Here is a 13,133-nt window from a genome sequence, read left to right on the forward strand (position 1 = left end):
CCTTTTTTTTCTTTTTCTGTTCTTTTCTTTGCTCTTCTTTTGCCTCTCTTCCCATGTGATTTGCTCACTCTCTTTAGAGTTACATTTGGATTCCTTTCTCTTCTTTGTGTGTGTATCTATTATAGATTTTTGCTTTTAGTTACCATGAGGTTTATATATTTTATATATACATGTGATTATTTTAAGTTTATAGTCTCTGAAGTTCAAACACATTCTAACAACCCTGCATTTTTACTTCCTCCGCAGCATGTGTCATGTTTCTGACATCATATTTACATCTTTTTGTTTTGTGTACCCCTTAACTACTTATTGTGGATATAGATGATTTTGTCCTTTAACTTTCCTACTAGCTTTGTAAATGGTGGATATACTACCTTTACTGTATGTTTGCCCTTACCAGTGAGATTTTTTCCTTTTGTAATTTTATATTTCTAGTTGTGGTCTTACTTTTCCACTTAGAGAAGTCCCTTTAACATTTCTTGTAAATGTTAGTGCAGTTTAGTGGCGCTAAACTCTTTTAGATTTTGCTTGTCTGGGAAACTCTTTATCTCTCCTTCAAATCTCAGTGAAAGCCTTGCTGAGTGGAGTATTCTTGATTCAGGTTTCTCTTTTCATCACTTTGACTGTATCATGCCACTCCCTTTTGGCCTGCAAAGTTTCTGCTGAAAAGTTGGCTGACAATGTTATGGAAGTTCCCTTGTGTACAACTAGTTGGTTTTCCCTAGCTGCTTTTAAGATTCTCTCCTCATCTTTAACTTTTGTCATTTCAGTTATAATGTGTCCTGGTGTGGACCTGTTTGGGGTCATCTTGTTTGGGACTTTCTATGCTACCTGGACATGGAAGTCTGTTTCCTTTCCTAGGTTAGGGAAATTTTCAGTTATTATTGCTTCAAAAAAGTTCTCTCCCTCTTTCTCTCTCTCTTCTGCTTCTGGGACCCCAACAATGTGAATGTTAGTATGTTTACTGTTGTCTAAGAAGTCTTTTAAACTGTCCTCATGCCTTTTTATTCCTTTTTTTTTTCTCTTCAGCTTGGGTGATTTCCACCTCTCTGTCTTTCAGTTTGCTGATCTGTTCCCTGTATCATCTAATCTACTGTTGATTCCTTCTAGTGTATTTTTCATTTAAGTTATTTTATTCTTCAGCTCTGTTTGGCTCTTCTTTATATTTTCTAAGTCTTTGTTAAACTTCTCACTTTGTTCATCCATTCTTCTCCCAAGTTTGTTGAGCATCTTTATGATGATTACCTTGAACTCTTTATCAGGTAAATTGCTTATCTCCACTTCACTGAGTTCTTCCTTGGGGGTTTTATCTTGTTTCTTCCTTTGTCACCTCATTTTGCCTAATTCTCTTTGTTATTTGTATGGTATGTAACCTAATGGTAGGTTGGCTACATTTGATGATCTTGGAGAAGTGGCCCTTTGTAGGAGTCTTGCTGTGGGGCCCAGCAGCACACTCCACTCTGGTCACCAGAACTATATGCTATAGGGATGCCCCCATGTGGGCTGAGTGGGCCCTCTGTTGTGTTGGGGCTGACTACTGTGGGTGCCGTGATACACAGGACTGGCCTCTGGTCCAGTTGACTGCCAATCCCTACCTGCTACAGAAGCTACCAGCTGTTGGTTGGTGGGGCCACATCCTGGCACAGCTGGCTGCATGGCCTGGGGAGTCCTGGGGATGGTGCTGGCCCACTCTTGGGTGAGGCAGGGTCCTGGCAATTCTGGCTGCAGGCCCAGGGTGTCCCAGGTCAGCTGGCTGCAAGGCCCAGTGGGTCCTGGGGCTTGTGCCGGCCCACTGGTGTGTGGTGCAGGGACCTGGCACGCTGGCTGTGGGGCTTCGGGCTCCCAGTGCTGGTTCTGGCCTGCTAGTGGGTGGGGCCAAGTCCCTGTTCAGCCTGAGGGCGTCCCAGGACTAGGGGTGACTGGCTGGTGGGCAGGTAAGCCCCAGCGCTAATAGGCTAGAGGGAGGACTCCAAAATGGTGCTTACCGGTACCAGTATCCTCATGGTAGAATGAGCTCCCAAAAGTGGCTGCTGCCAGTGTCTATATCTCCAGGGGAGTTCCAGTTGCCTCCTGCCTACCCTGGAGGCTGTCCAAGGTCAGCAAGTGAGTCTGACCCAGGCTTCTTTCAGATTGTTGCCTCTGAGCTCGGACTCGGAGCATCCGCGATTCTGTACATGCCCTTCAAGAACGGAGTCTCTAAGTCCTACAGCCCTCTGGCTCTCCTGAACGCAAGCCCTGCCTTCAGAGCTAGATGTTCTGGGAGCTTACCTTCCTGGTGCAGGACGCTAGGGTTGGGAAGCTTGAAATGGGTCTTGGACCCCTCACTCCTTGGGAAGAACCTCTGCAATTGTGATTATCCTCCTCTTTGTGGGTCACCTACCCGGGGATGTGGGTCTTGACTGTACCACAACTCCGCCACTCTTACCCTTCTTGTTCTGGTTCCTTCATTATATCCTTAGTTGTAGAAGGTCTTTTCTGCTAGTCTTCAGGTTGTTCTCATAGACGGTTGCTCTGTAAACAGTTGTAGTTTTGGTGTGCCCCATAGGACGAGGTGACCTCAGGGTCTTCCTACCCTGCCATCTTGGTGACCAGGAAATCATTTAGATCAGGATTTCTCAACTTTGGCAGAAATGACATTTGAACTGGGTAATTATTTTGTTGTGGGGGCTGTCCTATATATTGTAGGATGCATAGCAGCATTCCAGGCTCCTGTCCACTAGATGCCAGTAGTATCGCCCAGTTGTGACAACCCAAAATATCTGTGTTTTCAAACCCCCTCTTTCAGGGGCAGGGGACAAAATCCCTCCCACTTTGTTTGAGCACTGCTGTATTAGATCACCTTTAAGTTACGCATATGTAATATTATGGTAGAGATTATGTAAACTGTGGCAGCTTTGGACATTTCAGGAGAAGGCTGTTAGACCACTTAGTGGGATGTTATAGAGGTGATCTTCTAATATTCTGTAATTCTCATAAATAAAATTTTCTTTAGCTCTCGTAAGAAAACAAAAAAATGGAGAAAGTTCAGAAAGATTGGGAACATCAAGCTCTAGGCAGAGTGTGAGCTGCTAGCAAGTTGAGGGCAGTCACAGGAGTGAGAACAAATAGATCACAAAGGAGGCAGGATGGGATTTAGCTCTTGCTTTCACAGAAATGAATCTTAGCAGGGAAATGGTTGTCCTTTCAAATGCAAGCAAGTGGCAACTTCAAGCTCAGTCCTGAGTGGAGGGCACAGTCTACCAGGGCCCCTGGTGGGGTTGCTGGGCTTCCTGGATGTATTGGAATTTGTAGAAATCTACATGGTTTCACAGTACCTATTGCCTTGCTTATAGTAATGGGAGGACAGTTTTTTTTCCAAAGAATACTTTTGAGGGCAGGGGGCGGAAGGGTATGGTTTGCCTGAATAAATGTGTTCACTTTAGACTCCTATTAGTTAAATGAGCAAGAAGAGAAAAGTATAGCAGCATTCCACCAGGTGGTGCTATATCTGACTCATTCACCAAGCAGGGCTGAATTAGGTTTTCTGTGACCCTGTCTCTCCCAGTGTATTTTCTCAGTCCTTTTGAAATAATGTAGATTGAGCTATACTTCAAATGAAAGATATCTGCTGGTTGAAAAAAAATTTCCATTCTAGTGTAAATCTCTACTTCTGACTCAAAATATATGCATTTATATTCCAAGGATCTATCTTGACAACCAAGCTCAGGTGCAGGAGGCGCTAGAACATATTGTGTTCATAACAAAAGATTTCTCCCTCTTTTTTTTTTTTTGCAGTACGCGGGCCTCTCACTGCTGTGGCCTCTCCTGTTGCAGAGCACAGGCTCTGGACGCGCAGGCTCAGTGGCCATGGCTCACGGGCCCATCCGCTCTGCAGCATGTGGGATCTTCCCAGACCGGGGCACGAACCCTTGTCCCCTGCACCGGCAGGTGGACTCTCAACCACTGCGCCACCAGGGAAGACCTCCCTTTTTCCAATTTTAATTAATGCTATCGCCAGGTGATTTGATAACACTGCGACTGGCCAGTACAAGCAAAACTGATATAAATATTTTTAACTTCAATTTCTTCAATACTTTGCTGACTGTTATCAGAGATGAGTTTCATGCCTACCCTCATCAGCCCGGGATATAAAAAAGGCAGAGGTTAGGATATTAAAATGCGTTGCAGAGCTCTGAAATACAATGTGCTCCAGAAGACAGCCCTGTGACCTGGAGGTCTGGTTACATGGCATTTAAACAGGGAACTTGGCCGTAATACACCAGGACAACTGGATAGCCTAACATCAAAACGAGAAGTTCTATATATTCAATATACTGTGATAAGACATAATGGAAAAGAATATGAAAAAGAATTTTTATATATGTATAATTAAATCACTTTGCTGTATAGTAGAAATTAACACAACATTGTCAATCAACTATACTTCAATTAAAAAAACAAAACAAAACGAGAAGTTCTAAGGGCTCACTTAAGCAATTATCTCTTAACTGGGAAGTTGTGCAATTCACCATGTACTGACATTTTTAATCCCTTGGGGAGAAAAAGGATACAAATATGTTTATCTTTTATAAATCTTCAGATCAGTCTACCAGTATGTATGAACCAAGAGAAAGAATTTCGCTGCAGCTGTTATAAGTAGGTTTTTGGTTATTTTGTTTTGTTCTTTTAAGGAAGAGAGACTATTATTGACCATCAGCAGAGGTAGCCTTAATTGAATAGTAACATACTAAGGGACCCTCCAGGAGGATGGGGCAGTAGTTAAAACAGTGGGTGGGGGGTGGGGTGCGTCCACATCCCATTTAAAACATGGTCAGAAGAAAAAGACAAGTGACATGGTCTCAGGCGAAGAGCAGGCAAAATGGAAATCAAAGATAGAAGTAAAGAAAATGGAAGGAAAACCTGCCCTCATGTGTTTATCATATATGTCTGTTTATCAATTAAAATATTAAGAGCACAACAATGCATATTTGTCATATATTTTCCATCAAAATAATGGAGAGGAAGGGTGAGGACAGGTGGAATGGCCAGGACTTTGAGTTGCTAAAGCAAACACAAAGTTCCTCATCACAGGCTTGCCTAGGGCAGGGCCTGACCATAAAGTGTATTTCCTTTAGAACTGTCTGAAAACAAATATTTCTTCCTTTTAGTATTTTAATACAAACATATTGGTAAAAATCCTTATCAAACAAATACAAACTATAACAACTGACTTAAAGATTTAAAGACATTGAGAAGCAGGATGGGGATGGTAGAGTGCACTGATGTACCTCAGAGACCTCCTAAAGGTCTGTATCTCCCTTATTCTAGAGAAGCACTTCCTAAATTGCCACGTGTCCCTCCTTTGGCTGCTTTCTACCCTTACCCACAAGATAACATGTGTTGTGTGAAGAAAAAGAAAAGTTACATAGTGAAACACATTTGGAAAACACTATACACTATATGCCCTTCTTAGAGATTTCTGGTGCACTTGGGCATATTTAAAGGGCATCCAAATATTTGAGAGGCTCTAGGAAAGGAGAATCCGTGTAACTGACTCAGCATTTCCCAAGTTTAAATCCCCATCCCCGTCCCTACCTTCACCCCCAGGAATACTCATTATCATCTCACAGGCCTCTAGTCTCCTCTAGTAGAGTGTTTGGGAAATGCTATTCCATAGATACAAGTATTGTGTCTTCTTGCTACATTGAAAGGATTGTGAAGATTTACAAGACTTACCAAAAGGATCTACTTAATATCCTGAGAGTTCAGATTTTTGCTCAAATTTGGCTTCTTGGTACAATTGTTTAGCTTTTGCCCTATCATTCTCCTAATTGAAACATCATCTGTGTTGGGAAATAATTGTTTTGTGATTCCTGTAAAAACAACAACAAAACACAGAAAAACACTTTGTCAGAAGGATGTAGACTCACAGATGCAGAGAACAAACCAGTGGCTGCCAGTGGGGAGAGGGATGGGGGAGGGGCGATATTGGGTAGTGGGGGTAAGAGGTACAAACTACTATGTATAAAATAAGTTATAAGGATATATTGTACAACTGGCAATATAGCCAATATTTTATAAGTATAAATGGAACATAAACATTAAACATTGTGAAATACTATATTGTACACCTGTAACTTATGTAATACTATACATCAACTATACTTGAATAAAAATAAATTAATTAATTTTAAAAAACCACTTTATCAGGCCTTTGCATCTTAAGGTATGAACTGAAATAAAACACCAAGCAATTCACATTATAATTTTGTCTCTATTTTGAAAAAGCAGCCCAACACCCATGAGATATTTAAATAGATGAATCTGTAGGCAGAGTTTTCAAAGCAAAGCAAGAGATAACAAAAGTCTATATCATAAACTGAGAGCATACATATACGTCTTCCTATGGTACCATTCAGCTTTAACCTTGCTGCTTGCTCTGAATGCTAAGTGCCCTTGATCCAAAATGCTGGGAATTTATTTTTACCCATTCCCAACATCAGTTGAAACAAGCAGATTCTGACTCTTTTCCAACTAAGAAATGATGCACTATTAAAATATAGAGAGCTGTGATTCAGTGAGTCCTTAAATTTGTTGGATATTTGCAAAAAAATTCCTTGCTAACCTTGCTAACCTAAATTATCATATTTAAGGAGATTAACTTAAAAACCATAAGTAGGATGGTTAAATTAACCTCTGTTTTTTTCTGAATAAAAGATAAGGGATATTTCTAACCAAGAGAAGAAAAAGAAAATAAAACATAAACTGTTACTAAAATTTTGTTGGAAAGGATTTTGAAAATTTACTTTTCTAAAGCTATGAATTTTATGAATCCAAACTTTTCAGTAATATAAAATTCATTTTTATTTTAATAACCATTTTTTTTTTTTTTTTTGCGGTACACGGGCCTCTCACTGCTGTGGCCTCTCCCATTGCGGAGCACAGGCTCCAGACGCACAGGCTCAGTGGCCATGGCTCACGGGCCCAGCCGCTCCACGGCATGTGGGATCTTCCCGGACCGGGACACGAACCCATGTCCCCTGCATCAGCAGGCGGACTCTCAACCACTGCGCCACCAGGGAAGCCCTTAATAACCCTTTTTAATGTAAAGTTTTTCTACAAAATTCCCCATATATCATAAGAGGTTTAGGCTATCCTCAGATTTTTCTCTCATAGAAAAATAAACTTGAAGAAAAAAAAAGATAATGAAAGAACAACTTAAAGTTGAATGGTAAAATAATTTCAGATTCATGTGCCAATATAATACAAACACATTATCACCTATGATTTCTTGAACTTCATTCTGATTCATAGCTGGTTTCACTGCCTTGTCCCTTGAAGTAGAGGATTTTGCCCCCGTCAGGCTGTGTGTGGCCATGTATTCATTTGTGTAGAGCACTTGCATTAAATCATTAATAAACTTCTGAGGCTTGCTCTTGTTGCAACGGGCAATCTGCCATTTTTCAATCTTGAACTAAAAAATTAAAAATAATAATTGAAATAACTGAAAAAGGAAAGGAATATCTGAAGAAATATATTACTCAATGAATACAGACCAGAAAACAAAACCAAGTCTTTAGGTGATGTATGATACTTTTAATATATATTGTACATTTCAGGGGTTAGAGTTAGATGTTAACTTTGAGATAATTCCCAACATTTATGAGGTATTTGTTCTAGAGTGTATACAAATTCTTGTCGTGTAATCTGGATTTGGTGCTTTAAGGATTAATCCATACTTAACATTTCCTACTAAGTGTGGTAGCATAATAATGGCCCACTGACAATATTCACATTGTTATCCCTGTAACCTTTGAATATGTTACCTTATATGGGAAAATCAACTTTATACGTGTCATTAAAGTACCTTGAGATGGGGAGAGTATGCTGAGTTATCCAGGTGGGTCCATTCCAATCATGTGAGCCTTTTTTTTTTTTTTAACACTTAAAATTTGTGTACTTTACTGCAGGTACGAATATGTATATTTACATACACATATAACTTTATAAATATATACACACAGTATCTGGTACATAGTAAGCACACCATAAATGTTAATAATAATAATGAAAATGGCTAACATTTATTGAGCACTCACATGAGCCCTTAACTGCAGAAGAGGGAAGCAGAAAGAAGACACAGAGGAAGGAGGAGAGAATAGAAGAGTGAGAGGGCTTTGCCTGCCCCGACTGGCTTTGAAGATGATGGAAGTGGACTATGAACCAGGGAAGGGGACTGCCTCTAGAAGTGGGAATGGCCTTCACTTTATAGTCGACAAGAAAACAGAAAACAGGGAACTCGGCTCTAGAACCATAAGAAACTGAGTTCTACAACAACCCCCATGGACAGGAAACAGATTCTTCTCCAGAGCCTCCAAAAAAGGAGAGTACCTGCCAACACCTTGATTTTACCGCATTTCTGACCTACAGAACTCTGAGGTGGTAAGTTTGTATTATTATAAATCACTAAGTTTGTGGGAATCTGTTACACAGCAAAGGAAACCGGTACACTAAGATTCAAATATTCTGAATGTTAGATAGTGAGCATTTAATTATTGCTCTTGAAAGCATAATTTCCCAGGCCAATTCTAACAAAACTTGTATTTTTAGCTTCTATTTCTTGATTAAGAGAAGTCGGGAAAGTAGAAGAATTGTGTTCTGCCAGCATGTACAGCCTAAAATTCACCTTGTCTCAATGATACAGTTTTATAACCTTTAATGCATAGTTGTCCTTCTGTCACTGGTTTAAGAATTTCCTAGTTTAATAACTTCATCACTGTCCACCATTTGACTTTAATTTTCTGAACTGGATATTCATTTCACAAATATTAGATTTATTGCAAAAACACTGTTTTATGTAGTCAGAATATTATGATTGACCTAAAGTTACATAAAGTGATCTGATAAGGCAGTGATTATGTTGTACAGTAATTTTAATTTTGTATGTAACTGTATCCCAGAGAAAGATGGGATGGTCTTCCAGCTGACCTGTTTCTCATCCGCGTGATGCTCTTCCTCAGCTTTCAAGGAAATTGGTGAACTGGAATTAGAATTAGAATTACTACATGTGGAGGCAAATGAATCTGGTGAGGAGTTATTTGTTGCTCTCCAGAGGGTGGACGCAGACGTGGACAGGGTTCCTCCACCCTTGAGCAGGGCCTCCGCCATACCAACCAATTCTTCAAACTGGGTGACGGCCTGTGGTAAAACTAAAATGGCAAGAAAAAGTAGTACTTTACAAATACTTGTCATAGCAGCATAGATACATATTTTCTATGATGTGTATATGCATAGAAGTATGTAGAACAAACTGTTAACACTTGCTATCTTTGGAAAATAAACATGGTAAGAAGAATGGTTGGAACATATTTACTTTTTTTTTTGCTGTACGCGGGCCTCTCACTGTTGCGGCCTCTCCCGTTGTGGAGCACAGGCTCCAGATGCTTAGGCTCAGCAGCCATGGCTCACGGGCCCAGCCACTCTGCAGCATGTGGGATCTTCCCGGACCGGGGCACGAACCCATGTCCCCTGCATCGGCAGGCGGACTCTCAACCACTGCGCCACCAGGGAAGCCCTAACATAATGTTTTTAAGACTTGATTCTTTTTCTAATTGCTAATGATATTATTTGAAGGTGTTTAAGGAGACATTACTGATTTTATCACCTTCCATCAGGCCAGTTTAAGTGACAAGATAAAATAAACTGTTTCTCACAGATTGAAATAAATTTTCTATGGCCTTAGTGCGTGATTTCCCAGGGAGTCAAAGGCCATCAAATTAGTAAAAATTCATGGCCACAGTTCAAATCTATGTGTTCACATATTAAAGATGGATTTTGGTAATCAACTGAATGTTCTCTTTGTTCCTTTTTTTAAATGGAAACTTACACATTCAAAGCTTTCATGCCTCCATGTTAAATGGTCTTCTCTTGTTATATCTAGTTTGTTTCCTAAGGACAAATAACATTTTGTTGGAGTTGGAAGACACCTTGAACCCTGTCTAATTCAACTCCTCACTCTATGGTTGGGAGTAATGCCTGCTGGAGAGGCGAAAAGAGTCTGAAACTTTTTTGTACTTTTCTAAGCATATTATTGAGCTATATAATCTTTGGAATAATTGCTGATTGGAGACCTGAAAATCAGACATATTGATGACATGTCCAAATCAATACATTTAGTACTATGTTAATAGAAAAATGTAAACATCTGCTAAAGAAGAAAACCTTATTTTATATTTTTTTCAATTGATATTTGCTAAGCACCTCTCATGTGCCAGACAGTTGTTCAATCAGCAATTATTTATTGAGCACTTAATAATATTAGACATTTATCTAGCTTCTACTCTGTGCCAGGCACTATTCTGGGAACTTTACTGATGTTCACTTGTTTACTCCTCATTGCAACTCTCTGAGATAGGTATTATCATTACCCGCAATTTACAGATGAGGACAGTTAGGCAACAAGAGGTTAAATAACCCATCAGGGTCAACTCAGTGAAAAGAAGAGCCAACATTCAAATTCGGACTCTGCCAATTCCATGCTATAAACTTCTATGTCATGCCAACTCTCAACATTTGCCCACCACTCTGTTAGGTGCCAGGGATGAGACTGGGAGCAAAACCAGATGTGATCCTAGACTCTTGGAACTGGGAGGGGGTAGAGAGTATTGTTTACCTACCCATGCTGTGTGTAAGAATTTGGCCCGCTCAAAGAAGGTCTGGCCACCTGCCCTAACCGCCACCCACCACCCCCCAGTTCCTGGGAAGTAACCTCTCAACCCTTGAATTTCCCGAGCGATAGCAGGAGTGTCTTTGTTATTCATGGTGAGCCCCTTAGAACACACCTGATTTATGTTTATGCTAAGGAGTTTCTCAGGGTGGGGACAGTCACACCCAATAATCTTAGGGTAGAAGCTGGCCATAGCCAGAAAGCCAGAAAGACCATGTGGGCAATCAATCAGTGAATCAATCATGCTCATGTAATGAACCCTCAGTAAAAACTTTGGACACCCCAGCTCAGAGAGCTTCCTGGGTGGACAATCCTCTGTGCATTTTGTTGTAACATATAAAGACTAGTAGGTAATGTATCCTGAGGACAGAAGTTCCTCACTTGGAAACTAACCAGACTCTGCCCTATGTGTCTCTTCCAACTTTGCCTGGTTCTAATTTGTATTCTTTCCCTGTGATAAATGTAAACATGAATAAAATAGGTTTTGGTGAATTAAATTTCTCTGGCAAATTACTGGACCTGAGGGTGGTTTTGGAAAGCCCCTAAACTTGCAGTCAGTATCAGAAGTCTTAGAAGACTTGGCAGTCTAGAGGACTGTGCCCTTAACCTTGTGGTTTGGCTAACTCAAGGTGCATGCAAAGAAATGAAAAATCACAGTTGTTAAGGTCACAGAGAAGAGGCAAACAGCCTAGAGAGGGAAGGGCCACAGAGGGCTTCTCTTAGGAGCTCAAGATTGATCTGAAACCTGAAGGCTGAGCAGGAATTAAATAGCCAGAGGGAATGAGGAGGTCATCAGAAGCATAGGAAACACAAGTTCTGTATTTGAGGAACTGAAGCTGGAATGTAAAGAGAAAAAGGGAATTCTGCATTAAAGTGGGGTTTAGAGAATATTCACTGTTTTTTCTAATAATGAAAGTTATACATGTTCATTGGAATATATCCTTCTTGCCATTTCTATCTTTGTATATCTCTATCTATATTTTCTTTTACATAATTAGGACAATGCTATATGCATAGCATTGTATCATGGTTCTTTTTTCCAATTAAGGCCATAAACTGAATATTTTACCTATTTTATTAAATCTTGGAAAATATGATCTTTTGAGGTCTAATTTGCTTAGAATCAAAGTCAAGATCTTATGTGAAGTCTGAGCAGAATTTAAGTAGGTAGAGGGGGATGAGTTTGACAAAAGGATATACCCAATTAGCTCACACTAATATGTTCGAGATATAGAACATTTCTGCCCACCCAGAAATTTGCCTCATGTTCCTTCCAAATCAATCCCTGGACTCACCTCAGGGGCAACCATTAATGTGACTTCTTTAGTCAGAGACACGTTTTAACTGTTCTAGAATTCCATGTAAATGGATACAAACAGTATATTCTCCGTGTTTTGGCCTGACTTTTTTTTTGTTGTTTTTCTGCATAATGTTTTGAGATTCATTCATGTTGTTGTGTCAGTTAGTCATTCTTTTTTCAGGAGGATGAATATTATTTTTATTTTTTATTGAAGTATAGTTGATTTACAATGTTTCAGGTGTATAGCAAAGTGATTCAGATATATATATATATATATATATATATATATATATATATTCTTTTTTGTTGCTGACTGATATTTAATTACATGGATGCTCCACAATTAAAGTATCCATTCACCTGCTGATCGGTTATTTTCCACTTGAACACACGACTTTAAGGATTCCCTAATATCTCAAGGTATTGATGTCCTCTAATTTATTCAAATGCTTCTTTTTTTCTTTTTGGAATTTAGGTTGCTTCCAATTTTTCTTGATTACGGACAAAACTCTTATGAACCACCTACCACACACATCTTTATATTTATCTCTTATCGTGTCAATGCTATAAATTCCTGAAAGCGAAACAATAGGCTCAGAGGTATAAATGTTTCCAAGACTCAGTTAATGTCACTGAATGGCTCTCCAAAAAGGGTCTTCCAACTTGAATGCCCACTAGCAAGGTAAGAAGTCAGCCACATCACTGCACCATCAACAAGAGGTGTTCATAATTAACAAAAATATTCACTATTTTGATAGGTTAAAATTTTAGTACAATTATTTAAATTATTGCAATTATTTGATTATTGTGAAGTTGAATACATATTTATTTGTTTATTGATTATTTGAACTTATTCTATGAGATACCTATTAGACCAAAGAATGTTAGTACTTTTTTTATTTTATGATAGCTTAGATGGTTTTGGTAAAGTGCTTATAGGAATGCCTAGTGCATTATAAACACAATGTATTAGCTATTATTATTAATTCCCTTATATCTTAAGCACTTTAACCTCTAATTTGTCATAAGTTGCAATTATTTTTCTTAGAGTATTTTAATTTTAGTATGTTTTAAATGTACACATGTACAAAATAGATAACTAATAACAACCTGCTGTATAAAATAAAT

General features: G+C 39.2%; 1 protein-coding gene across 2 annotated transcripts in view; it reads right to left on the minus strand.

Moving 5' to 3' along the window:
* Positions 1–13,133, minus strand: part of LOC308623372 (BEN domain-containing protein 6) — a 129,859-nt gene that overhangs the window by 3,910 nt on the left and 112,816 nt on the right. For both annotated transcript variants that reach the window (XM_081245655.1, XM_081245654.1), the window contains exons 4-6: positions 8,968–9,188; positions 7,261–7,453; positions 5,716–5,852 (exon numbers count right to left, since the gene is read on the minus strand). In XM_081245655.1, coding sequence (XP_081101781.1) covers positions 5,725–5,852; positions 7,261–7,453; positions 8,968–9,188 — 542 coding nt within the window. In that variant the 3' untranslated portion in view covers positions 5,716–5,724. The remainder of the gene's footprint in view (positions 1–5,715; positions 5,853–7,260; positions 7,454–8,967; positions 9,189–13,133) is intronic.

This window comes from Mesoplodon bidens, assembly GCF_964165515.1.
Source record: "Mesoplodon bidens genome assembly, chromosome: 10".
Classification (NCBI taxonomy): domain Eukaryota; kingdom Metazoa; phylum Chordata; class Mammalia; order Artiodactyla; family Ziphiidae; genus Mesoplodon; species Mesoplodon bidens.